General features: G+C 40.0%; 3 protein-coding genes across 3 annotated transcripts; all 3 read left to right on the forward strand.

The window, feature by feature from the left end:
* Nucleotides 1-1,970: 1,970 nt before the first annotated feature.
* On the forward strand, nt 1,971-6,613 carry LOC105157307 (putative galactinol--sucrose galactosyltransferase 2). The gene is made up of 14 exons (XM_011073696.3): nt 1,971-2,569; nt 3,063-3,325; nt 3,428-3,518; nt 3,605-3,653; nt 3,736-3,827; nt 3,916-4,023; nt 4,109-4,228; nt 4,313-4,723; nt 4,801-4,942; nt 5,164-5,231; nt 5,343-5,477; nt 5,560-5,786; nt 5,876-5,964; nt 6,040-6,613. The coding sequence occupies exons 1-14, from the start codon at nt 2,040-2,042 to the stop codon at nt 6,319-6,321; spliced, it is 2,607 nt and encodes an 868-aa protein (XP_011071998.1). The 5' UTR covers nt 1,971-2,039; the 3' UTR covers nt 6,322-6,613.
* Nucleotides 6,614-8,717: 2,104 nt separating this feature from the next.
* Nucleotides 8,718-13,157, forward strand: LOC148788621 (uncharacterized). Its single transcript, XM_088878061.1, has 2 exons — nt 8,718-12,167; nt 12,840-13,157. Exons 1-2 carry the CDS (start codon nt 8,718-8,720, stop codon nt 13,155-13,157), a joined length of 3,768 nt encoding a protein of 1,255 aa, XP_088734187.1.
* Nucleotides 13,158-16,674: 3,517 nt separating this feature from the next.
* LOC105157308 (putative galactinol--sucrose galactosyltransferase 2) lies at nt 16,675-20,864 on the forward strand. The gene is made up of 15 exons (XM_011073698.3): nt 16,675-16,833; nt 17,084-17,298; nt 17,474-17,745; nt 17,845-17,935; nt 18,017-18,065; nt 18,177-18,268; nt 18,372-18,479; nt 18,565-18,684; nt 18,776-19,186; nt 19,282-19,423; nt 19,524-19,591; nt 19,680-19,814; nt 19,906-20,132; nt 20,230-20,318; nt 20,405-20,864. The coding sequence occupies exons 2-15, from the start codon at nt 17,120-17,122 to the stop codon at nt 20,669-20,671; spliced, it is 2,250 nt and encodes a 749-aa protein (XP_011072000.1). The 5' UTR covers nt 16,675-16,833; nt 17,084-17,119; the 3' UTR covers nt 20,672-20,864.
* The last annotated feature ends 7,026 nt before the right edge of the window (nt 20,865-27,890 follow it).

Below are 27,890 nucleotides of genomic sequence, written 5' to 3' on the forward strand. Positions count from 1 at the left end.
ACCATACAACATTTATGGACGTTAATCTAAATACAATTTCGTCCTCTACTTAATTATTTTTATATGGTTGTCGTGTTCTGGTTATGGATAACTTAATAATTTAACATGAGTATCAAAATTATTATTCTTTTTTTATTTTGTTCAGAATAAAAAGTTTGTTGTATCAAATTTACACTGTAATTTTGATTTATATATATATATATACACACATATCAGACCTGATATTTAGAAATATTTTAATCATGGGCAAAATTATTTAAAAAATATTGAAAAAAAAATTGCAGAAGTAGGTGAGTTTGAAAAGTTTTGACATTCTAGGCTGCACCGCGTTCTGACAACGCGAATCCGGCCGAAAAATCATGAAATTCGCATTGAAGCTATTTGCAGCTGTTTCTCCTCCGTCAGGACGAATCATGGATTGAGACCACTGTCGTTCAAATCCTCTCGTTCAGACAATCTTTAATGAGACCAGTCTTGCTCAATTTCATCAAGTATTTGTTGAGATTTAAAAATTTGAAGATTTTTCATCCGAAAATTCGCGTTGAAGTTGTTTGCCGCCGTCAGGATGAATCACAGATTGAGACTACTACCATTCGAATCCTCATCCAGACGATTCCAAGGAGACCAGTCTTCCTTAATTTCATCAAGTATTTGTTGCGATTTGAAAATTTGAAATATTTTCGCTGTCAACATTTGCGCTGAAATTATTTGTGGTCGTTTTCTCTGCCGTCAGGACGAATCACGGCATGAGACCATCGCTGCTTGAATCCTCTCGTCCAGACGATTCCAACGAGACCACGATTGCTCATTTTCGTCAATATTTCACCGAGATTCGAGTTTTTAAAGTTTTCACAAAAATATTTTTTTTTATTTCAACTAAAATTCTTATTATTATTATTTTTAATTAAAAATAGATCACGGTGCCATGAAATTTTTTTTTTAGAAAAAATTTTGAGGCACCGGGTTGTCAGAACACGGTGCGGTCTAGAATGTTAAAACTTTTCAAATTCACCTATTTCTGCAATTATTTTTTCGATATTTTTTAAATAATTTTGCCTAATCATGACCTCATTAGAAAATTTTAAAAGTCAAAAGAGGTATTTTTAGAGATATTTTTTTCAATAATATTCTTTTTTTAATATTCGATGAAGATAAGTATTGAGTTAAGAATAAACCAACAAAGAAATAAGAAAAAACTATTGGATAACAACAAAAGTCATAATTAATATAGACTCATGAAGAATAAAAAGATAACAAAAGGTGAATAAGGAATTACGTCTAAAGCTAATTATTCGAAAATTTTAAATTTTTCAATTTAAAATTAATTTAAGCATCGAAAAATTATTATTATGAAACATTCGTTGCTTATAATATTTGTTTGTATTATATGCCGACCCTAAACAACATTGGTCGATTTTTTATACTTAAGCTTATACTATCGATTTTTTTTTAAAGAATCTTTGAAAATATCTATTTATAATATATATATTTTTTAAGTATTCCGCGTAACATAATTATCAACTTAAGAATAAGCCATAAAAAATGTTTTATATAACAAGATTTGTTCGCATTATTACGGATATAGGTAAGAATCTCACGTTAATCGTATATTAGGAATTTCAGTAAGTAAAGTTTAAAATCTTCTCTTTCTAGCAAGATATTTTTTTAGGACAAGTTCGTACGATTTTTATGAAGATAAATTAGACGATAATTCTTTTTATAGGATTATGATCGAGTTGCAAATTTCATTATTTAACGACTTATGTAGAAAATTGAAGTCACGAGAAATTTAATTGATTTATCAATAAACTTTAAGATTGAAAAACTCGTTAGACTTCTACCGAATTAAAATAAATAATAACACGCCCAATACGTCACTAATCACAAGTCCAGTGAATAAAAAAAAAAATGATTTTGGTGGAAAATTCGTCATTTTCTTACAAAGTCGATTGATTCTCTCCTTCCGTCGGGTGAGATTAGCATCATCTGTCTGACTGTCTCCTCAACTGTTTTTACAAATTTTTCTGATTTTTCTACCAATGGCATGTCTCGTGGCTTTCAACTCTTCTTCTATATATAACAGCGGCAAAGCTAGAAACTTCTTCAAGCGTTTCCTGAGGCAATCACGAAACCCCTCCTACTCTCCTCGTACCGCTGTTCCTTCACTGTATCCAGTTCTTGATTTCAGACCCATTAATCCTCGTAGAGAACCCATTTGCTTAAACATCCGTAAAATTTCATCGTATTGTACCAGAGCTCCCCACAATCTCAAGAATTGTATAACTAGTAGTAGTAGTAGTAAAACTAGCATCTTCGCGAAGGATTTTTCTGGAACTGTGACTGATCCATTGAGCAGCGGGCCGAAGATGACGGTGGCAGCGGCGCCATGCATCAAAGACGGTTCTCTGATGGCGAATGGGAAGGTGGTCTTGACTGGTGTCCCCTCAAACGTCGCAGTTTACCCGGTGACTGATGGGTTATCCTCGTCTTCTTCTCCCTCTGCTGCGTTTCTTGGTGCCAGTTCGAGTATTCCAAGTTCCAGACATGTTTTCGGTCTTGGAGTTCTTGAGTAAGTTCTCTCTGGGAATGCTTTTAGGTTGTTTGTGTAATTACTGATATGAAATGGAAAGATTTTGAATTTTTGCTCTAAAGTTAGTTTATTTTTTTCCATGAAATTGTGTCTCAATGCAGTTCATCACTGAATTTAGAATTGTCTGTCAGAAATTCAATGAGTTAGTTTTTATGTGTGCCTTTCATTTTTGGCAATAATTTGTATGAATTCAGTCTTTTTCTTTTCTTGTTTAGCTAGTCAGAAGATGCTATGTTGATTTATTTGATGGGGTTAATAGAATTGTATGTGGAATGTGAAATTCCTACAACTCCTTTGAATGCGGAAAGAGAAGTTTTAGTATGGGTTGCACATTTATGAAAATTTAGTCTATCTATTTTCAGGAGTTTCTTGTCAAGAATTCAGATTTCATGAGTATTTGTTCAGTTGGCCATGTTTTGGTTGGTCAAATGGTGGTAATTAGGTTTTCGCTGATCCCTTGTGAATATTGCAGAGAATGCAAATTTGTGTGTCTATTCAGACACAAAATTTGGTGGATGATACCCCGTTTTGGAAGTTCAGGAAGCGATATTCCCATGGAAACGCAATTGTTGCTCTTGGAAGTGAGGGAAAACTTTGCAGTCTGTGATGATATTTCATCAGGTCAATCTGCCGCTAACACATTTTACATCTTGTTATTGCCTGTATTGGAAGGACAATTTCGGGCAACACTGCAAGGAACTAAGGCAAGTGAGCTTGAGTTCTGCGTCGAAAGTGGTAAGATAACTTACAATCTAAAAACTGATCTCGTATCTTGCAACCCAATAGTATTTGATGTTTCCGTGTGCATGGTGATTTATTGACATGTTTGCTTTTCAGGAGATGCTCACGTCCAAACCACTCAGGTGTCGGAAGCAGTCTTCATAAATTCAGGGGATAACCCTTTCAAACTCATAAAGGAGTCCTTCGAGTATGAATCCAATCTTTTTCTTCACCATTTGGTGTGATTCTTTCTATTTACGGTTTGGTTAACATGCGGCGTAATTTCCTGCACAGGATACTTGAAAAGCAAAAACGGACTTTTGCTCATATCAAACACAAAAAGGTATCAATAAATTGAATTCTTTTGTATTTGTGATGCTTATAATTTGGGATCCTGTTTAAATCTGATGTTCTTTAATTGACAGAAACCTACTCATTTAGATTGGTTCGGTTGGTGTACATGGGATGCTTTCTATAAAGATGTAAATCCACGGGGCATTAAAGAAGGTCTTGAAAGGTATGATGAGATAGGATTAGTTGCTTTCAAAAGTCATGATTGGCTGTTCTCTAATTGAAATAATACTAAATTGTTATTTTCCGAACAGTTTTCTTGAAGGAGGTTGCCCGCCCAAGTTTTTGATTATTGATGATGGATGGCAGGATACATTTAATGAGTTCCAGAAGGATGGAGAACCTTTTGTTGAAGGATCACAGTGAGTTGATCTTGTTATGGCATTACTGCCCCTTATGGTAGCATTAAAATTTTGTAACTTGGTTGTATAATTCATTGATTTGTAGATTCGCCAGTAGATTGGTTGATCTGAGGGAAAGCTCCAAGTTCATGGGCTCAGGTGCAGAACTTTCATGCCATGATCTGCATGACCTTGTCAAGTTCATCAAAGAAAAATATGGCGTAAAGTATGCTTGATTTTGCTTACTCTAAGATTAACAATCAGTTATGTTATGGTATGACTGCTAATTCCGAGCCACTGTATGGTATAGATTTGTGTATGTGTGGCATGCATTGGTTGGTTACTGGGGAGGGATCCTTCAGTCATCTGAAAAAATGAAGAACTACAATCCAAAGATAACATATCCAGTGCAGTCTCCTGGCAACGTTGGAAATCTTCGAGATATAGCTATGGACAGTTTAGAAAAATATGGTGTGGGGCTGATAGATCCTGAGAAAGTTTACGACTTCTATAATGATCTCCATAGCTACCTTTCGAGCAGTGGCGTTGATGGAATAAAAGTAGATGTCCAGAATCTCATAGAGACACTAGGTGGAGGCCATGGTGGGCGAGTTTCCCTGACCAGAAAATATCAAGAAGCACTGGAGGAGTCCGTTGCCAGAAATTTCAAAGAAAATAACCTCATATGCTGTATGAGTCATAACACTGATTCCATCTACAGGTTCGAGAACGCTTCGGAAAATTCTGAACCAATTTTACGTACTTTGAGGTAATTTCTGACTGATGACTGATTGCCAGCTCAAGGAGAAGTGCCACTGCGAGAGCATCAGAAGACTTCATGCCGTGGGAACCTACGTTTCAGACTTTACATGTAGCTTCTGTGGCCTTCAACAGCCTTCTCCTGGGGGAGATTGTGGTTCCAGATTGGGACATGTTCCAGGTATAATTCCGGAAGCCGTTCAGCGAAAAAGTGCAGCAAGTTTGTCTATCCATTCTTTAACTATCATGAACCACATTTCCAGAACCAAACGATGGCTATATGTATTCAATGACTAACATAATGCATTGGCACATAAAGCAATTTCTACATTATTGCATCTATCATCGACGTACTTCGAGTTTGCATATCTTTGTAAAATTTGCCTTTCCATCCTATTTCAGAGCGATCATTACACAGCCGAATTCCATGGTGCTGCAAGAGCATTGGGTGGATGTGCGGTTTATGTGAGGTGAGCTTTACTAGTAAATGCATTGGAGCGGTTTTGATCTGATCCTGAAAACTTTCACTGTCATGTACTTCTTTCTCTCACAAATTTATGTATTTTGTTCTAATCCTAAAGTGACAAGCCGGGCATGCATGACTTCAAAATTCTGAAGAAGTTGGTATTGCCTGACGGCTCGGTACTAAGAGCTAAATATGCTGGGCGACCTACACGTGATTGCCTGTTTTTAGACACAGTAATGGATGGGAAAAGGTGAAATGATAGAACTTCTTGGATATATATTGAATCCAAGCTTGTATTAGAATCTATAGGCTAACGGCATTAACTTGTGCAGCTTGTTGAAAATTTGGAACTTGAACAAGTTATCCGGAGTGGTTGGTGTTTTCAACTGCCAAGGAGCTGGAAATTGGCCGTTGAGAGATGGACCCGAACGCAACCCTAGTTCATCCTCTGACTCTCTCATCTTATCAGGCCATGTGAGTCCTCAAGATGTTGATTTTCTAGATGAAGTTGCCCATGAAACTTGGAGTGGAGACTGTGCCGTCTATGCCTTCCATACTGGTAATCATATTTTCTTAATTTTGATTCATCTAATGACAACTCCAATATTCATTAATTCGGTAATATTTATTGACATTATTATGGTATAGGATCCCTTTCTCGATTGTCAAAAGAAGAAAACGTCAAAGTGTCTTTAGCCACTCTTGAATGTGAAATATTTACAGTCTCGCCGATAAGGGTAAGTTTACAAGCTACATTATCGACTGAACCTTGCTGTATCGTATTTGATACTCACAAGCGCCCACCTCAACAGGTTATAAACGAAACTCTGCATTTTGCTCCTATTGGATTGATCGATATGTATAACTCTGGAGGTGCAACCGAAGGTCTAAGTTCCGCTGTTGAACCTTCAGCATGCACTATAACAATACAAGCACGGGGCTGTGGCCGTTTTGGCGCCTATTCTAGCAAGAAGCCGATTTCTTGTACAGTGGACGGCAAGAACGAAGAGTTTGTATACTGTCCAGACGATGGATTGCTGATAGTTAAACTTGAAGGTGAATGCAAAAGTAGGGATATTAACTTCTGCTATTAGTTCCAGTTTTATTCGATCAATAATTCTTGGAGATCGTCTTCTCAAGGTCAATGCCATACCTGATCTACAGACAAGTTATACAGCTTTATCTAAAAACGAATAAAACGTAACTCCGCATCCAATCGATTAACCTCGGGTGCTGCTATTGTTCGGATGATTTCTTCTGATATTCTAGTTTTGCCAGTTGCATGCCCGAAGAATAAGTGTGTAGTTCTGTACTGTAAGTGTGTTTCATGCAAGAAATTGGCATTGTAATGAAATAATTCTTTTATTATTATTTTTGTTATTCAAATTGCTTGTATCTAGACAAAGTTATAGGATTTGGCGTGCATCCTACTTGTTTATCTATATTATATAAAAAAGAAAGTCTCTCTATACTCACAAACGGTAGTTAATGATGTTGCTGTATCAATTTTTTTGTAAAGTCAAAATTGCCTTTCGACTAATAATATAATTAATTTATTCAACTTTCAAATTTTATACCAATTGATAATTTAGTTCTTTTTTCTTTCTTTCTTTTGTTTTTTTAAATGGAATATATTAGTTTATATATTTTATATTTATATAATATATTTTAAAAATGTCATGGCAATGTGGCCTATTTTAACGCTTTGAAATGGGTAAAATTTATTTTAGTTCCCAATATTTAATTTTAATTTTAAAATAAATTTTATTTTTTCAATGCCCTTTAAATTAGTCCTTCTAGTGGGTGAGGTTCCTATATTGCGTTTATAATTTTTTTTTTAATTTCCTCGCGTTTCATTTTTAAATTGCAATTTGTCCCAATAACCATTGGACAATTATTTGGGTAATAACTTGATTGATTGCATATAAACATGATTATTTTGAATTAATGAACTTTTAAAATTTCAAATAAAAGGCACTTGAATAAATAAATTGAAGAAAAAAGTTTAAACAAAAAATCTTTTAAAAATTTGAAAAAAAAAATAAGAAAGGAATATGTGAGTTAAAAGGGGAAACAACATTTTTGGTCCCGTGAGTTAGGTTTGTTTCACTTTTGATTTCATTTATTACGAGATTAACACTTTTCAGTCCCATAATTTATAAAAATTACCACTTTTTGGCCCTCATTCAACGATGTCAGTCACATGCTCAGCATATGGTCATCAAGTATTTTTAGCTCGAGGAAAAATTAGGACATTTTCCAACTTGGATCACTTTTAGAGAAAAATATAACTACATTTGGGGGGGGGGGATCTTAAAGGAAAATAAAAAGGGGGTATTTTTCTCTTTTCTCACAAAAATTGAATCTCACTTCCCTATTTTTGTAATTTGAAGACAGATAAAAACAATACAAAGAATCATGTCTTACATAAATGATTCAAATATGTCAAATGGAGCATCCATATTGATGAGGGAGAACTTAGGAAAAGACGGATATACCCTCAAAGAAGGGTAAAAGTGACTTTATGCGCCAAAGTGGTTTGACCAAATACTTAAGGGCGTAATTAATGGGCATAATCACAGATTCCTAGCACATTACGTGTGATCATGGTGCATAAATTAGGGAGATGTGCATTTATGCGAGAAACACAGTCTGAGATCATGGGCACGTGGCGTTCTCCGGTGTAGAGGCTTCATTCAATATAAGAAGGAGAAAATCTCTTTAACAAAGGTAATTTTTCGGATTCACAAAGAAACATATTTACATCTCAGTATTTGATATTTAAGAAGCATAACTAACTTGAGCGTCAGAATGTCTTCGTCGAGTGTCAACCCGACTAGATAACGTTTTCTTTTATCCACAGTATCTCAAGGATCGGGATCAAAGCAAAGCGATGCTACAACTTGTCCCTGTGTCACGGGTTGCCCATTCACTAGGCCCCTTGACGCGCACTTCGGCCACTCAACCGTTCTACATGGCCGACCACTCAGCCTTTATCGACAGACGCTGGACAACCAACTAGTCTTAGAGTCCTAGGTGTAGGCCTTTTATTGCTTTGTTACTGCTTTGTTATTTGCTTTCTGTTGTTTAGATTCCTCAAGGGGACGTTACGCCTCTTGAGTTGCAAATTTCAGCTTTTCTACTGTCTAGTGTAGACGATAGGATTTATTTTTTTTAAGCCTATTATAGGGGGGAATGAGTTCAAAAAGCTTAGTTTAGTAACGTGTTGGAGTCCCCCTCAAGGCGAACCCCTTGCTCTAGCATCGTTGATCATTGTATACGCATTTTCAGTTCAATGCAATTTGGTTTTCTAAATCCGCGTGCGCAATTTACGGTTTTGTGATTTGTTCCTCCCGACTCTGATATATTCGGCGCGCTGCATTAGTGCCGAGCGGAGGTATTGGCGGACGTAGTCAGCAGACTACTAGCCACACGACGCGCTGTGTGATAGGCGCCTCGTGAGAGGTGGTATCAGAGCCTCGTTGCCGATATGGCTCCGAGGCGCACCGCTACTGCTGCGAAGGCATCGGGGCAAGATCCGGAAAGCCCGCGACATGCCGCAGCTTCATCCAGCGAGAGAGCTGAGAACCCGGAGGACGGACATTCCCGGTTGGTGGAATTGGAGACGAAGGTCTCTTCTCTAGAATCTGAAATCACGGTGCTGAATTCGGAGTTGGACGAATGTCGGCAGGTGATTCAGGAGATGGCTGGCGTATTCGGAAACGACAGCATTGCCGATATGCGGCGTGACATGGAGCAGATGTCCATTCAGATTGGACTGCTCCAGCGTGCAGTGGGTAGCACGCCTATGGTTGCTCACGACCCCGGTGCTAGGCTTCGAATACCAGAACCGAAGGCCTATAGCGGTGAGCGTGATGCGAAGGAGGTCGAGAACTTCCTCTTCGACATGGAACAGTACTTCCTTGCGGCAGACGTGCGGGACGAGGCAAGGAAGGTTGCGGCTGCGACCATGTACCTGACTGGTGACGCAAAGCTGTGGTGGCGGACCAAGTTTGCGGAAATCCAGGCTCATCAAATACAGCTCGACACATGGGCTCTTCTACGGGAGGCGATCAGAGAGCAGTTCTTCCCCGAGAATGTGGAGTACAATGCCAGGAGGGCATTGCGAAAGCTTGAACATACAGGTTCCGTGCGGGAATATGTCAAAGCTTTCTCAGCGCTGATGCTGAACATCCGAGACATGTCGGAGGCAGACAAGCTGTTCACTTTCATGGAAGGCTTGAAACAGTGGGCGAGAAACGAGTTGCAGAGGCAACGAGTGACTGATTTGAGTTTGGCTATTATAGCGGCCGAACGCTTGGCAGATTTCAACCTGGAGACTCAGAAGGATAGGCAAGCGACGCCTAGTCCCGAGCGGAGTAAGTGGAATGGGATGAAATCGTTCAGAAATAATTTCAGCAGAGGTGGGGGAGACCAGAGGCCCCACTCTCAGAATGGCTCACAGGGCGGTTCGGACAGGAACAGGCCCCAGGAGAACAAGCAGGGAGCACCCGAGAGGAGGAGAGGGTGTTTGATCTGCGATGGTCCGCATATGTATCGGGATTGCCCGAAGAGACAGGTGTTGAATGCATTGGCAACGACCTTTACCGACAAGGTGTCGTCCTCAAAGAGTGTGGAGCCACAAGCAGAGGCAGGTGGTGAGAACAACACGGAGGAGGATGAGGACAACTTGGGGGCCGTAAACCAATGGTGCAACACATTCTCTATGGTGGCGGCAAAGAGAGCTGTGCCACCCCTTGCGAAAAAGACCATCCCAGCTCTTACTGTGGAGCAGCCGGAGAAGAAAGAAGAAGAAGTTCAGCCCCGGATTCCTAGGAAGAAAGGGTTGATGTTCGTGGATGTGAAGATTCATGGCAAGCCGATTCGAGCCATGATCGACACTGGAGCCTCTCACAACTACCTTGCAAGCGCCAAAGTGGAGAGACTCGGGCTCGTGTTGGAGAAAGGAGTTGGGCGTGTGAAGGCGATCAACTCGGCTGCACAACCCATTGCCGGTGTAGCCAAGTCTGTGCTGATTAAAGTTGGTGCTTATGAGGGCAAGACCAATCTTTCTGTTGTGGCAATGGACGACTTCAAGCTTATCCTTGGGCTTGAATTTCTACAGGATACACGCACTGCTGTCTTACCTCATGCCGATTCGCTGATGATGTTGGGGGCGAAGCCGTGTGTCATTCCTACCTTGGCCGGACGTACTGGAGAGAAGAACTTGTCGGCCATGCAGTTTGAGAAGGGGCACAAGCAGGATGAGATCTCCTACTTGGGTACCCTTTGTTTTGAAGAGATGGAAGAGGTGTCAGGGCCCACCCCGGGAGGTAGTAAGGAACTGTTGGGGGAGTCTGAAGACGTGATGCCAGATGAGCTGCCTCGGAAGCTACCACCGAAGAGGGCAGTGGATCACGAGATTGAGTTGGTGCCTGGCACGAGACCGCCCGCTAGGGCACCGTACAGAATGCCGCAACCTAAGCTTGTGGAGCTTAGGAAGCAGTCAGCAGATGCCTTGAGCCGCAGGGCGGACTTGGCGAACTTGGAGTCGATAGCAGCGCTCTCTTCTAGCGCGGCTGCTATCTCTATGAAGGATCAGGTGCGGGAGTTACTACCGAGAGATCCCGCGGCGCGACGCCTGATTCGGCTTGTCGAGCAGGGCAAGGCTCGACACTTTTGGATCGAGGATGGATTGCTGATGACCAAGGGAAACCGCGTATACGTTCCGAGTGGCGGGGACCTACGGAAGTCACTTCTTTCCGAATGCCACGACACACTTTGGGCGGGACACCAAGGACAGGAGCGCACGTTTGCTTCGGTGCGGAGGGCCTATCATTGGCCACAGATGCGGGACGATGTCGAGACGCATGTCCGCACTTGTTTGATTTGTCAGCAGGACAAGGCAGACCATCAGAAGAAGGCCGGTCTGCTGCAACCACTTCCCATCCCAAAGCGTCCATGGGAGAGCGTCTCCATGGATCACATCTCTGGATTGCCTAAAGTCGGGGACTTAGGCTCTATTATCGTCGTGGTAGATCATTTTTCAAAATATGCTACATTCATCGCAGCACCCAAGCACGTTACAGCAGAAGAGACGGCTCAGCTCTTCTTCAAGCACATCGTTAAGCATTGGGGACTGCCAAAAGGTATTGTCAGTGATCGCGACTCCCGATTCACTGGCGTCTTCCGGACCGAGTTGTTCAAACTTCTCGGGTCCACACGTTCCATGAGCTCGAGCTATCATCCACAGTCCGATCGTCAGACAGAACGCTTCAATTCTATGTTGGAAGACTACCTTCGGCACTTTGTGCGAGGTACGCAGAAGGATTGGGTGAAGCTCCTGGATGTCGCTCAGCTATATTTCAATGTTCAAAAGAGCTCTTCCACCACCAACAAGAGCGCTTTTGAAATCGTTACTGGGCAGCAGCCGCTCCTTCCTCACACTCTTGACATTCCCCAAAGTGTGAGATCCCCTCTTACTCGAAGTTTCTCCCAGGAGTGGAAGAAGAATGTTGATATCGTTAGAAGTTGCCTGGAGACAGCTCAGAAGCGGATGAAGACGTATGCAGATCAGGATTGCCGCTTCATTGAGTTCAATGCGGGAGACCTGGTGCTGGTGAAGGTCCCGAATCCGAAATTGTCAAAGTCATCAAGGTGGAGAGATCCTCGGTTGATGCAGAAATATGTTGGTCCTTTGCTTGTCCTTAGGCGTATTGGGACGGTGGCGTACAAGGTGGAGTTGCCGCCGTGGTGGAAGATCCACAACGTTTTCCATGTCAGCCAATTGAAGAAGTATTCAGCAGACAAGGAAGACGATACCCGCAATCAACCCAGCCGCCCACAACTCGAATTGAAGAAAACGAAGGAGAAGGTGGCTGAAGTAATCCTAGATTACCGAGTGACGAGTACCGCGAAGAAAGACTACACAGAGTACTTGGTGAAATGGAGGGGATGCAGCAGCGAGGAGAACACTTGGGAGCGAGTGACAAACCTAAAGGCGTTTCTACCTCTTGTCGAAGCGTACCATGCTTCCGTAGCGCCAGGGACGTCGCTATCTCAGGTGGGGGAGAATGTCACGGGTTGCCCATTCACTAGGCCCCGTGACGCGCACTTCGGCCACTCAACCGTTCTACATGGCCGACCACTCAGCCTTCATCGACAGACGCTGGACAACCAACTAGTCTTAGAGTCCTAGGTGTAGGCCTTTTATTGCTTTGTTACTGCTTTGTTATTTGCTTTCTGTTGTTTAGATTCCTCAAGAGGACGTTACGCCTCTTGAGTTGCAAATTTCAGCTTTTCTACTGTCTAGTGTAGACGATAGGATTTATTTTTTTAAGCCTATTATAGGGGGGAATGAGTTCAAGAAGCTTGGTTTAGTAATGTGTTGGAGTCCCCCTCAAGGTGAACCCCTTGCTCTAGCATCGTTGATCATTGTATACGCATTTTCAGTTCAATGCAATTTGGTTTTCTAAATCCGCGTGCGCAATTTACGGTTTTGTGATTTGTTCCTCCCGACTCTGATATATTCGGCGCGCTGCATTAGTGCCGAGCGGAGGTATTGGCGGACGTAGTCAGCGGACTACTAGCCACACGACGCGCTGTGTGATAGGCGCCTCGTGAGACCCTGGGAAAGGGCGAAAAGAAAGAAAAAAGGAAGTTTCAAGAAGCGAACAAGGTAGAACGGCAAGCACTGAAGGCTGGACGATTAGAGCCTACTGGACATAAGGAGATTGAATTGATACAAGGAGACCCTTCAAAGATAACAAAAATTGGATCCAACTTAGAAAAACTCGAAGGTGTCATGATCGCGTTCTTGAGGAGCAATGTTGATATGTTTGCTTGGGACCCGTCGGACTTCAGAGGCATAAATCCGGAAGTAATAGTACATAGGTTGAATGTCGACCCATCAGTTCGACCTGTTCAATAGAAGAAACAAACTTTTAGAGGAGAGAAAAATAGCATCATCGAGGAAGAAGTAAATAAGCTGCTGAGAGCGGGGTATATGTCCGAGGTTCAATACACTGATTGGTTAGCCAATGTGGTGTTGGTCCCGAAGGCAATGGGCAAATGGAGAATGTGTACCAATTTCACAAATCTAAATAAGGCATGCCCGAAGGATCCCTACCCGTTGCCGAGGATCGACGTTTTGGTTGATTCTACTGCAGGATATGAAGTCTTTTCTATGATGGACGCATACCAAGGATACCATCAAATTTACATGGCAGCAGAAGATCGTGTCAAAACGTCCTTTGTGACCGATCGAGGTATTTTTTGTTATAATGTCATGCCTTTTGGGTTAAAGAATGTAGGGGCAACCTATCAGAGATTAGTAAACAAAATGTTTGCTCGGCAAATCGGGAAGGCAATGGAGGTATACGTAGACGACATGCTCGTCAAGAGTCAAAAGCTAGAGGATCACTTGGAACACTTGAAGGCAACTTTCGCGATCATGATAGAATACGGGATGAAGCTCAATCCGAGTAAATGTACGTTCGGCGTGAGTGGAGGAAAATTTCTGGGTTACATGATCAGCGAAAGGGGAATAGAGGCCAATCCGGAGAAGATAGAGGCCATTCTGAAGCTGAAGTCGCCCACATCCCTCAAAGAAGTCCAGAAATGACAGGTAGAATCGCTTCCCTTAATCGCTTTATTTCTAGATCTGCCGATCGCAATTTACATTTCTTTAAGATATTGAGAAAAGTGAAAGAGTTTGAGTGGACCGACGAATGCGAACGAGCCTTCCAAGAGTTGAAAAATTATTTGAAGTCTCCACCTCTTCTAGCAAATCCGAAAGAGGGAGACACATTATACCTCTATTTGGCGATTTCGGACAACGCTGTAAGCTCCGTGCTGATAAAAGAAGAGAATAGAATTCAGAATTCAGTACATTACGTGAGCCGAATGTTACAAGGAGCAGAGACAAGGTATACCGAGATCGAAAAATTGGCGTTAGCTGTGGTCGTGACCGCTAGAAAGTTGCGACCATACTTTCAGTCGCATAAAATAGTGGTGAGGACGAATCATCCCCTTCGAAGTATCCTATCACGATCGGAAGTCTCAGACAGAATGATAAAATGGGCAGTCGAACTAGGAGAGTTCGACATCAGCTACCAAAGCAGAACAGCGGAAAAAGCTCAAATTCTAGCTGACTTCATGGTAGAAACCTCGAGTACGTCAGAGGACATGGGGGTTTGGATGCTACATGTCGACGGATCCTCCAATACCAACAACGGAGGAGTAGGGATACTGATTGAAGGACCAGGAGGCGTCGAGATCGAAGTCGCCGTACGATTATCTTTTCTTACTACAAACAACGAGGCTGAATACGAGGCCCTAATCTTGGGCTTGGAATACTTAGGAAAAGACGGATATACCCCCAAAGAAGGGTAAAAGTGACTTTATGCGCTAAAGTGGTCTGACCAAATATTTGACGTGATTCCAAAGTGAGTAAATACTTAAGGGCGTAATTAATGGGCATAATCACGGATTCCTAGCACATTACGTGTGATCATGGTGCATAAATTAGGGAGATGTGCATTTATGCGGGAAACACAGTCTGAGATCGTGGGCACGTGGCGTTCTCCGGTATAGAGGCTTCATTCAGTATAAGAAGGAGAAAATCTCTTTAGCAAAGGTAATTTTTCGGATTCACAAAGAAACATATTTACATCTCAGTATTTGATATTTAAGAAGCATAACTAACTTGAGCGTCGGAGTGTCTTCGTCGGGTGTCAACCCGACTAGATAACGTTTTTTTTTATCCACATTATCTCAAGGATCGGGAGCGAAACGTGGACACGACCGTAGAGCGATCTAGACGATTTTGAGCTCAATCACATATACTACTGTTAGAAGAATGATCAATTCATTCTCCAACCAAAAATACTTAATAGGTTATGTGCTAGGGACATGGCCTACAAGGTTAAATCATAGACCAAAAAAATAAATAAGGACAAAAAGTGTTAATTTTTATACATTACAGCACCAAAAGTGCTAATCTTGTAATGAATGTGGGTTAAAAGTGAAACAGACCTAATTTATAGGACTAAAAATACTATTTTTCCTGAGTTGAAATGGTTAAACAATGGCTTATAAAACCCCTTGTAGTAGAGTAAAAAAAAAAAAAAACCCCTTGTAGTAGAGTACCTACTCGAATTAGATGGCATAAATAACTTTACTTTTAAACATATTTATATAGATAAGAATATAGCTTTTGAAATATTTTGCTTGACAAAATTATCCTCTCCCTCTTTTATATGTATACAGATATAATTTCAAAAGCTTTTTTTTTTGTTTAAAATATTTTCACTTTGTTTTAAAAAAAAAATCCCAATGCATTTATTCAACTTTCTTTTTAAAACAAAAAATGTGTGAAGGACCAAATTGCAATTGAAAATGAAAAGTAAGGGACTAAATGGAAAAAAGTTTTATAAAGATAATATGAGAAAATCACCCATTGTAGGAACTAATTTAGAGGGAGTTTTCCACGTGTTGAAATAATAGTATTTTTGCAAAAGATTGAATCCAATTTGATCAGAATTCATCATAGCTTAGGCATATGTGTATGAACACAGGCTAGTTACAACTGAGATGACATCACTTTTAGCTGTTTTTCTTGACAAACAGTGGCAAGTTTCAGTTCATTCATAGCTAAGATCTGCGCATGGGCTGTGATCAAACCTACCAACTCTAATTTGGTGGCTGGTCAACTTGGGTTAACTTATTTATTTTCTAATGCTGATCAGTGGCAGCAAGATTTTTCCACCCACCTGAATAAAAAACTAAGTTAAATTTATTAGGACAACTCTCATTATAAGATCCTTGTTTTCATCAAAAGTTGTTCTAATGTTGCTCAATTTGGACACTTTAGCCTTAATAAGGATTCAAGCTTAGTTTCTATTGAATCGAGCGTTGTAAGCAGTTGACTGTCAACTCATAATACATCATATATAGTAATGAATGAATTAAAACTTAAATTCATAATACTTTAAATAAAGAATGAGTGAGTTAACTATTAGCCCACGATCTTCATGGCGAATTCATAGGAATATTGAAACGAATAGGCAAGAATTTTGTTATCTTCGAATAAAGAATGTAACGGAGTAGTACTCTAATTTATATTTGAAATTACTTGTAATTTTAAAAATTTCATTTATGAAAGGGTAGGGAAGCCTAACCTCCCACCCATGAAAGGGTTTGACATGACTTTTAGCCCCACAAATTTTATATTCCTTAATCCAGGGCCAATCTTAAGCTGTGGTCAGGTTCCCTTGGCTCCCAAAACTGTGGACAGCTTTACATGGGAAAATAATGCATCATTAATGACCACAACTCAGCCTAAGAGATGACTCATTTCCATGTCAATATTACCTGGATTGGTCCCCATGCTATCATTATCTCTACTACAGTTCATTTAAATCATATTTGAATCAAAAACACTCCTTCTGGACTATGTTCTTTGCTGTCTCTTCAAGGGTCTTCTATGATGGATTTCTTTGTCCTGATTCAGCTATAAATACCCCAATTCTTGAATCTTAGTTCCTCACCTTTGATTTCAACTACTTCACATTTTTTTTGATTTCTTCTTCAGCTTGAAGGCATAGGTGAGAATTATGTTAGCTTTGCTGTTTTATTGCTTTTCTTGAATTCTCAGCTACCATTTATTTCCCTTTCATCGGTAGAAGTAATCTCAAGCTCATTGTTGCTTTATGACAGTTCATTTAACTACTCTAAATTCAATCATCTTCTTGAGGCAGCAGCTTCTTGTTTATATTTGTTGTTCGTCGTTCATGATTCTGGTTATTGCTTAGAACCTTCTTAAAGGGATTGTTTTGATTGAACCCTGTCTTGCAGTTCAAGTTTAAGAGCCTTCGTAAGACGTAGTGGAGAATGACTATCACAGCTGTGCCGGTGATCAAGAATGGCTGCCTCATGGTTCGTGGCAAGGTCGTCCTGACGGGAGTTCCAGGAAACGTTGTCATTTCGCCTGCAAGTTCAGGATCAGCTTTCATAGGAGCTAGTTCAACGAGTTCGAGTTCTCGCCATGTTTTCAGTCTTGGAGTTCTTGAGTAAGTCTTGCAGCCTTACCATAGATGTTAGTTTCTCAGCAATCAGCTCTCAGTCTTGTTCTGTTCTTATTTCCTGTGAGAAAATTGAATGTTCTCCTTTGCTTCTGTAGAGTAATTAGATGTGGTATCTCTTTGTTTGCCTTAAATTTGACATTCTCCTGCATGATTTTGACAGAAACTGCAAGTTCATGTGTCTGTTCATAGCCAAGATCTGGTGGATGATACCGCGGGTTGGGAAATCAGCTAGTGATATTCCTCTGGAGACTCAGATGCTTCTGTTGGAGGCAGAGGAAGAATCTGCCCTGGATTTAGTAGATGAGGAGATTCCTGGAGAACCCACGAGCACAAACAAATTCTACGTTCTCGTATTGCCCATGCTGGACGGAGCTTTTAGGACTACTCTTCAAGGGACTAAGTCAAATGAGCTCCAGTTCTGCTATGAAAGTGGTTGGTTTCAACTCAGAAGACCTCAGTTCAACTGCTGTATTCAGGCATAGCTTTTTTCTGATTGGTTGTAATCGTGTTTGTGTTTGTTTGTTGTTTAAGGTGATCCTGAAGTCCAGACTTGTCAGGCGATGGAAGGAGTTTTTGTGAATTCAGGGGACAACCCTTTTGAACTCCTCAAGGATTCAATTAAGTATGTTGATTTGGGACACCGTAAGATTTCTAGTCTTTCTATTTCTCAGTTTCTGATTCTTGAAATGGTGTTCTTCTGCAGGATATTGGCCAAACACAAGGGTACATTTAGTCATCTGGAAAGCAAAAAGGTAACATTTGATCCCAGATTCACATAGAGAAACGCAGACAGAAATGTGCTTTTTGTTTCAGATACATGGTAGAACATCGAAATTTGACAAGAATTCTGCTGTAAATGACAGACTCCAGCTCATCTAGACTGGTTTGGGTGGTGCACTTGGGATGCTTTTTACACTGATGTTAGTCCAAGTGGAATCAAGGAGGGTCTTGAGAGGTATAGCAAAAAGAACCAAGTGGGAACCGGAAGTTCCATTCACGTTCAACGCAGCTAGAATCTGATTGCTTACTGAATTGTGTGAAAATCTTGTGCTTTGCAGCTTCAAAGAAGGCGGAATTTCTCCTAAGTTCCTGATCATAGATGACGGATGGCAAGAAACAACAAATGAGTTTGAGAAGGAAGGCGAGCCACTCATCGAAGGAACACAGTAAGCCCTATGGTTTCAATGAAGTTAAAACATTGTAATCCATTTTTCATTCAGACAATCACTAGTTATGCTTCTGTTGTCGCAGATTTGCTACCAGATTAAGTGATATCAAGGAAAACAGCAAGTTCAAGGTCTCAGAGTCAGGCGGTTCAAGTACCAATCTCAAGGAGTTAATTCATTACATCAAAGAGAATTACGGACTAAAGTAAGATTCTTGACTATGAATCTATGCCTAAAGTTTCTAATCATAAACTCAACAAGATTTCTAAGTCCTCAAGCATGTACTCATATTGCAGATACGTGTACATGTGGCACGCTTTAGCCGGTTACTGGGGTGGAGTCCTCACCTCATCTGAAGCCCTCAAAAAATACAACCCGAAGCTTGCTCATCCTGTGCAGTCGCCAGGGAAGTTGGGGAATATCAGAGACATAGCCATGGACAGCTTGGAGAAGTATGGAGTTGGAGTGATAGACCCTCAAAAAGTATATGACTTTTACAACGATATGCACGGTTATCTTGCCAGCAGCGGTGTGGATGGAGTAAAAGTCGATGTCCAAAATTTGTTAGAAACCTTGGGTGCTGGATATGGAGGAAGAGTGTCCATTACCAGACAGTACCATGAAGCCCTTGACAAGTCTGTAGAGAAGAACTTCGTGGACAATAACTTGATTTGCTGTATGTGTCATAATTCAGACTCCATTTTCAGGTAAATGACAATTGACCGCAGCCTGTTTTAGTCCTTCAATGATGCGTTTTCCGGAGTCTTGAAATAACGTGTCTGAGTTTTGCATCTGTTCTTAGTTCAAAGAACAGCGCTACTTCTAGAGCATCAGAGGATTTCATGCCAAACGAGCCGACTTTCCAGACGTTGCATATTGCATCAGTGTCTTTCAACAGTCTTCTGTTAGGCGAAGTCGTTGTACCTGACTGGGATATGTTCCATGTGAGTACCCTTCTCTTCTGACAAACTCGTATATCTTCTACCAATTTTGTCTGACTAATGGCTGTTGGAATGCTAACCTGTTTTTCTTTCTTCATTGTAGAGCAACCATGACACTGCTGAGTTCCATGGCGCAGCAAGAGCATTGGGTGGCTGTCCGGTCTATGTAAGGTAAACACCATGTCTGTTCAACTCTCACAATCGAAGATTAATTTGTAAAAACATCCATAAGAGTTTGCCCTACATTACATGTTAACAGTGACAAGCCAGGAAAACATGATTTCAAAATCCTGAGGAAACTTGTTCTGCCTGATGGATCCATCTTGAGGGCTAGATATGCTGGCAGGCCAACACGAGACTGCCTGTTCATCGATCCAGTCATGGATGGCAAGAGGTAATCTTTGGTTAAAATCCTGATAACCAGTGTTGCACATTACTTTAGACCAGCAAAGATAACTTATATCATTTTCCCACATCCTCAACAGCTTACTCAAGATATGGAACTTGAACAAGCTAACTGGAGTAGTTGGAGTCTTCAACTGCCAAGGTGCTGGAAGTTGGCCAATGAAACAAGCACCGGAATGCAATGAAAACTCCAAGCCTGCAGCCGTTTCTATCTCAGGCCGTGTCAGTCCTCTTGATGTCGAGTTTCTTGAGGAGATCGCAGGAGAAACTTGGGATGGAGAATGTGCTGTATATGCATTCAACACAGGTTTACTGCATTCCTTGCAAGCTCTTCTTTCGCCAACATAAACACAAGAACTATCTGACACAAATTCTAATCTGTAAACTGTATACTGCTGCTGCAGGATCCCTTTCCAGAGTGCCGAAGAACAAAACCATTGAAGTGTCGTTAGGCGTATTACAGTGCGAAATATATACCATCTCCCCAATAAAAGTATGCAAATCTCCTCAAACTTCCACCCCATTCCACCCTTCTTGTTCTGGACTAACAGAGACCATACTTATCAATATCCTCTGCAGGTATTCAACGAAAACGTCGACTTTGCACCCCTCGGACTAATCAAAATGTACAACTCGGGAGGCGCGATCGAGGATTGTACCTTCGAAGATACCATAACAGTCAAAGCAAGAGGATCTGGCTTGTTTGGAGCATTTTCAAGCAAAAAACCAAGGTGCTGTAAGGTAGACAAGATAGATGAGGACTTCACATACAATTCTGAGAATGGATTGCTGACAGTGAACCTTCAAAGTGAGAGCAGCTTCAAAGAGATTGAATTTGTATATTAAGGCGATTCATGCAAGTGATCAGCATCCCACAAAGCTGAAATCATCATCAAGATCAGCACAGCAAAGGGAGGGGGGAAAAGAAGAAGAAAAAAAGATGTTTAGATGAAATTTTGCTTTTCTTTTTCAAGATAAATATTTTTGTAATTCTTTTTGAAACACTAAAGAAATAGAATTACTTATTGTTTTGAATTTATTCAAATTTGTGTTTTGTTGAATTTGATTTTTCTATTTTTAGTATGAATAATAAAATAAATCTAAATTGCTAAATTGAAACAAATAGTACTATATAGGCAGACCTGAAATAGTATAATGGTGTTTCCTAATTCTTAGTAAATAATTAAATTTGTAATTTTATGTAATTAATTTTTGTTTATTCTTATATATTTTTGTACACAATTAATATTATAACAAACTCAAATTTAATTCAGACCAAGTTACTTAGTATAAAGTTAAATCGAGTTTTATTAGCAATAATAGTAATAGATAAATGTACATAACCCGTTAGAAAAAAAAAATGACTATTTGGCTACAATTTTAATAATTATAGACTAAAAACCATGGCAAATAATTTTTATCGACCACTGTTAAATAAAACCGATGGAAAAACACAAATTTTTTACTAAAAAAAAGTTATTTGTCATGGCTTTTAGCCACCATCGCAGATACCACGACCAACAACCGTTGCATGACCACAGTTATTTTATTTTTAACCATGACAATTAGCCATTACTAATTGTTACATTTTTGTAGTGACTCAATAACCAAAATTGAAATTAAAATATATATCAGATAAATAAGAATTTATCAGACATAATACTTTTAGAATTTGTGATTCACTGTACTCTTTTTCTTAAATTTTAAAAACTAGATATAAAGTTTTATCTCCTCTTTTTTTTTTTCTTTTTTAATATTCCAAACTCTCTCTCTAATTAGATGTATTTTAGTTTCAATATTAATCTTTTATTTAATTATGATATTATGATTATTTATTATTTATAATTGAAGCACACTCGATGCATGTGCATATTTTAAGTTGTAACACACCCGATGCATATACTTACCATAACTTTTTATTGTATTTATTTCATCAAGTAAAAGAGGAGGACAAAATGAATGATTGACGGAAATCGATAAAATCAATTATTATTAACTATAAATGTGTATAAAGAAGAATTTATATACAACTAAATAGATAAAGTGATTGTTATTTTATGAAACAAAATAAAAATTTTTGAGGACATTCTAATTCATGCACGTTATGCCAGCAAACATAATTATATGAGAATCGTCTCTTAAATAAATAGTATAGATTAGAGATAATTACACTTTCATTTTTTGAAATTTGATGTAATTATATTTAAATCTTCTTTAATTTGAAAAATTATATCTAGCACTTCTCAAATTTGCTTATGCTAATAAATAAGTTTTTTCGTTAGTCAAAATTCACCGAATTTATTAATATTAACAAAAAACTTGAAATAAAAAACTACATTTACCTATAATTGACTTATTATCGATTTATTGCAGGCCATATAAGCTTTTTATAACCAAATTATCCTCATACCTCTTCACGCCTTAATGCATATGAGGAGATATATTTTCAACTTTATAAGAGTAGTTTAGACCAAAAAAAATAGTTGGCCTTATAATAAGTCAGTAATAAGGCAATTAATGGTAAATATTAATACTCATTTAATTTTTGGTTAATATCGGCGAATTCAGTGAATTTTGACTAACATATATACTTATCTGTTTGATGAAACGAAACTTAAGGGTGCTAGATGTCATTTTTCAAACCACCGAAATTTAGGTGTAATTATACGTAAATTTATAGTTTGAAAAAATTGTATCTAGTAACTCTAAGATTTAGTTGGGTCTATCAATTAGTCAAAATTTACTAAATTTATTGATATTAATAAAAAAATCAAATAAAAATCGATATTCATCCGCGAATGACTTATTACAGGTCAAATAAATTTTTTGTGACTAAACTATCTTTATAACTGTAAAGACATACCTCCTCACATGCATTAACGTGTGAAAATGAATAAGTATAATTTGATCATAAAAAGATTTGTTTTTGACCTATAATAAATTGGTAAAAAGTCATTCGTATGTAAATATGAATTTGTTATCCAATTCGTTTTTCTAATATCATCAAATTTGGTGAATTTCGATTAATGAAGAGATTTATTTGTGTGATGAAAGCAAGCCTCAAGAATTCTAGATCTAATTGTTCAAATTATAAAAAATTATATGTAATTACATAAATCTCGGACAATGTAATTGTCCCTAAAAAAGTATATTATCTGTCTTAATAGGGAAAAAGAAAACTTTAGTACATTAACTTTGTCTCCGTTCAATTTTGTACACTAACTTTGCAATATCAATTTTAGTACACTATCTTTCAAATTTGCATAAATCTGGTCCATCAGCCAATTTTATGACCATTTACCCTTTCAAGGGAAATAGCTAGATAATCTATTTTCATGCTCTTAAAATGACCCAACATGCTTCCGAAATAAATTAAGACCCCATAAATTCATACCTTGCTTTGACCACTCTGTTTCCGGATATTCCAAGTGCTCGGTTTTACGGACTTCTTCCAACCACACTACCGCAGCAGATGGTTCGCAGGAACTTGGCTCCTTCAGTAACAAAACAGCACAGCCCTATTGTTAGAAAATGGACCGGGTCAAGATGGACAACAACTGGTATATGAAAGAGATAAAAGACACACGAATATAAATCCTACGTTTGGGGGCGATACCAAGCCAGGAGAAAACACTCAAAGAGGAGAAAAATTGAGGAGTACAACACACACACCTGTATGTAAGTCTTCACCACACGTGAAAGACAACACTCACTCTCGTCTCAACTCTTTCTTTTATCTCTCGACTACACAGAAAACTTATATGTTTTTCTCACTACTCTGCATAACAAAACAATGCCAACAAGAGTATTTATAGCCACCATGAAGTCATCCTTGACTTCTTCAATATGAAGCAATTCTTGATACCTTCACTGCTGTACTCGCCACCATTATCCGATCTGAGACATTTCACTTGTAGACCTGTCTCATTGTGCCCTCCATCTCCCGAATGTGTCAAAGACATCAGATTTTCTTTTTAAGAAATACACCCATACCTTTCTAGTGGAGTCATCGACGAATGTTATGTAGTACGTTGATCCACCAAGAGATGACACCGGTGCTGGCCCCCACAAATCGGTGTGAACAAACTCCAGCTTTTCTTTTCTCGGAGTTCTTCCTTGGTCAAGAAGCTCACTCGCTTCTGCTTTCCGAACACGCAGTGTTCACAATGACCCACCTCCACCGATTTTAACTCGGGCAATTGTCCTTTCGACTTCAGCACGTTCATTCCTTTCTCGCTCATGTGGCCCAAGCGATTGTGCCACAGGTTAGCCTGCGATACAGTTCCTACAAAGGGGATGTTTAAACTGGATCCTCCTGCCATGTAGAGCGTTCCCGACTTTAGTCCTCGTGCCAAAGTCATTGCTCCCCAACTGATCTTCCACTTCGCGTCTCTAAACGTCGTGTCGAATCCATCACTGTCCAGCTGTCCGACTGAGATCAAGTTCCTCTTCAGTCCTGGTATGTGTCTCACATCATGTAGGATCCAGCATGACCCATTCGTTGATTTGATCCGCACATCTCCCTTTCCTATAATCTTGAGGGGTTTGTTATCTGCAAGATAAACTAAGCCAAAATCACCTGAGGTGTATGACTCCATGATGTCTTTGTTGCTACATGAGTGGAATGAGGCCCCTGAATCCACGATCCAATCATCGGAAGAATTGCTCACACTCAACAAGAGTGCATCCGTGATCTCTTCCATCGCGGCATTCGCTGTCCGACCCTCCTTTTCCTTTTTTGGTGCTCGGCATTCGCTTTTCATGTGTCCGGGCTTCTCGCAGTTCCAGCACACCATCTCCTTCTTGCCCTTGTTCTTCCCCCTGGACTTTGATCTTCCACGGTATTTACCCCGTGTGTCAGGTCTCCCTCCGGACTCTGTATGTAGTGCAGAGCCAAATGATCCACCCGTTTGCTTTCTACGAGTTTCCTCGTTCAACATCATGTCCCTGGTGTTGTCGAACTTCATCTTCTCCTTCCTAGACGAAGTGCTCACCGAAGTAACAACCACATCCCAACTGTCAGGTAAAGATGAGAGCAAAATTAATGCTTTTACCTCATCGTCAAACACGATATCCACATACGCCAACTGTGTCATGAGTTGGTTGAAGTCATTGAGATCGGCCACCGACTTCCTCTCCTCCATCTGCAACCTGAATAGTTTCTTCATCAGTATGATCTTGTCCATTGTTGAGGGTTTCTCGTACATATCGGCAAGAGTCTGCAGGACTTCCTTCGTGCTCTTTGCTCCCTTCACATGATAGGCGACATTCCGAGAGAGCGACAGGATTATTGCGCTCATCGCCTTCCGATCGAGCACCTTCCATTCTTCATCACTCGTCTTCTCGGGCTTCTCTGCAAGTGGTCCATACAGGTCCTTCCCGTACAGGTAGGCCTCCATCTGCATACGCCAAAACCCAAAGTCGGAACCATTGAACCGTTCGACTGGAATCTTTTTCTCCATCTTAACTCCTTGAACTTGGCTCTGATACCAGTTGTTAGAAAATGGACCGGGTCAAGATGGACAACAACTGGTATATGAAAGAGATAAAAGACACACGAATTTGTTAACCCAATTCGGATATAAATCCTACGTCTGGGGGCGATACCAAGCCAGGAGAAAACACTCAAAGAGGAGAAAAATTGAGGAGTACAACACACACACCTGTATGTAAGTCTTCACCACACGTGAAAGACAACACTCACTCTCGTCTCAACTCTTTCTTTTATCTTTCGACTACACAGAAAACTTATATGTTTTTCTCACTACTCTGCATAACAAAACAATGCCAACAAGAGTATTTATAGCCACAAACATGAAGTCATCATTGACTTCTTCAACATGAAGCAATCTTCACACCTTAACACCTATTTCGTTTCCTACCTTAGGGCGTAAAAGGGACTCTAATACAGGGACTTAATAGAATTTTGGATAAACAGGTTGAACAAAATTTTTATTGAAAAAATATAGAGAATATTACATAGACATTATTCCTCCGTTGGAGGAGACAAATTTTTAGCCTCTCATGGTGTAGAGGACTTGACTTGTTGGGGAAACCCTCATAAACTAAAAAATTAAAATACTACAGAAGATTGAAAAAGACTCAGAACTCTAATGCTTTGAAGAGTAGGAGAAGTTTTTCTGATGTCCCCCTTCTACTTCATTGCATCTTTATTTATAGGCATCCGCGGACTTCAAATTCGGACTGCAAACTTGTTTTGTGATGACGTCATTGCGTTCGTCATCGCCTTGTGATTTTCAGCTGTCGGTTATAATGATTTGTCGGTCACATGATTTCCAGCTGGCTGCTTTGCTGACTGTTGGCTTTTGTTGTTTTCTGCCGACTGTTTTATCCTCTCGATTTTTTACATCATTTAATTTTTACTTCTTTTGGTAAATATTTTTCTCTTTCCTTTATCTTGGTTCTGTTCGGGGTTTGTTTTTCGTGACTCGAATCTTTATTCCGAATAGGGGCTTTTCTTATTTCTCGCACCAAGGGCACAAATGGTTATGCCATTGCCCAACATGCAACATGTTGCACGTCTTAATTCTTGTGGCTTCAGTCGCTGGCAACTTATTTTCCCAGATTAACATCCTCTTTTTCTCGAATAAGCTTTCTGCGAACTCAGTGCTTTTTCCTGTCATGCAATTTAACAGGAACGATCCATTCACTTTGTTTGAGAAGATTTTGAATGGATACTTGACTTTGTCCATCTCCGTGAGACAGACCCATAATCTCCAAGCTCTCCTGGTAGAGATACTATCTTCACTAATCGCCGATACCAAGGGAACTTCTCTTGAGGCAGCTTTGATCTTATTGAATGCTACTATATCTGGCCTCTGTAGCTTCATAAAATGGAATGCTGGATGAAACCTCTTTCCTGCAGTTTCTGGAGCTGCTGAAATGAATTTTATCTCCAGAATGTCGCTTCTCTTTAAGTGGGGGTTGTTTTGCCATGAATCAAAGACCGCCTCACTAATCCACTCCAAAAGTTTTGAGATTTTCGAAAAACTCGGTGACATAGTATAAACTGAAGCAAGAGCTCCAAAATCTCCGGTATAGCCTACTGAGCGTAGCGAATTCACGAAGTGAATGAGCGTAGCGAAGGGTGCGCAGGTGTATACGTAGGCGTGTGAGATCTAGTAGCTAAAACGAGAGAGGGACCCGAAGGGGACCGAACGTTGGCAGGTACTTGTCAGCGGAGAGTGACTGACTTCCTAGTGGGAAGGCAGGAACGGAATACACGAGGTAAGGCTGCTCCGCGCGCACGAGTAGTCCCTCAGGGTATTACTGTACCGTTCTCGGACCTCTTCTGGTTTAGACTCTTCTAACATCCAGACTCTGTTATATTTTTCGGACGTTTCAAAAATGGTCTTGCTTGGGTCCACTCCTTTGTAGGAAATTAATTTTTCCCACATACGCTGGTAGTCCTGCTAAGCAGAAGAAGATATTAACTCGTTAGTATTAACCTTAGAGGTGCCTGTCATCGGCCTAATGCTAATCTCTCCCTCTTTAACCCCAGAGGTGCTGGGTGGACTTGAATCATCAGGAGTTTGTACTTCCTGTGACTCATTTGTTGTTGTTTCAACAGAGTCTGGTGATGGCCTTGTGCAATCAGTACTTGAATCCGATGCTACAGGTCTAGAGCCCTGTACTCTAAAGGCATGTTTTGGGTTATGCTCCCTCAACTCGTGAGTCATCCCCAAAGGTGACGCCTTCTGAATTGATTCTCGTAAGTCGTTCCATAGCGAGGTGGATGCTAATAAGGAACTCCTTATTGCGACCTAGACAGTGTCTAGATAGGCTCTTTGAATTTATCCGACAACTTGGGCATTAACCGCTAGCTATCCGAACTTTTTGTCAAGCTCTTCGAGGTTTTTTCGGAGGTAGCTGAGTCTCAACATGATGGAGTTTGCCTCAGATACCTCCATCTCTTGTTAGGAAATCTGCAGGAACATTTTCATGAGATTTTATAATGATAATATTATAGCAATAATATTGACATTCAGTTTGCCATCTGATAATACGAGCTTTCTCTATTTTTGATTCTAATTTATTCTTTAAT

This window comes from Sesamum indicum, linkage group LG3, assembly GCF_026168435.1.
Source record: "Sesamum indicum cultivar Baizhima isolate 11 linkage group LG3, ASM2616843v1, whole genome shotgun sequence".
Taxonomy (NCBI): Eukaryota; Viridiplantae; Streptophyta; class Magnoliopsida; order Lamiales; family Pedaliaceae; genus Sesamum; species Sesamum indicum.

Coding starts and splice junctions, on each gene's coding strand:
- LOC105157307 (XM_011073696.3), top strand. CDS start 2,040: ATGGCATGTCTCGTGGCTTTCAACTCTTCTTCTATATATAACAGCGGC. Junction 4,024..4,108: donor CCTTTTGTTGAAGGATCACA/GTGAGTTGATCT, acceptor ATTGATTTGTAG/ATTCGCCAGTAGATTGGTTG. Junction 4,229..4,312: donor AAAGAAAAATATGGCGTAAA/GTATGCTTGATT, acceptor TGTATGGTATAG/ATTTGTGTATGTGTGGCATG.
- LOC148788621 (XM_088878061.1), top strand. CDS start 8,718: ATGGCTCCGAGGCGCACCGCTACTGCTGCGAAGGCATCGGGGCAAGAT. Junction 12,168..12,839: donor AAGACTACACAGAGTACTTG/GTGAAATGGAGG, acceptor GCTGTGTGATAG/GCGCCTCGTGAGACCCTGGG.
- LOC105157308 (XM_011073698.3), top strand. CDS start 17,120: ATGACTATCACAGCTGTGCCGGTGATCAAGAATGGCTGCCTCATGGTT. Junction 18,480..18,564: donor CCACTCATCGAAGGAACACA/GTAAGCCCTATG, acceptor CTGTTGTCGCAG/ATTTGCTACCAGATTAAGTG. Junction 19,187..19,281: donor AATTCAGACTCCATTTTCAG/GTAAATGACAAT, acceptor ATCTGTTCTTAG/TTCAAAGAACAGCGCTACTT.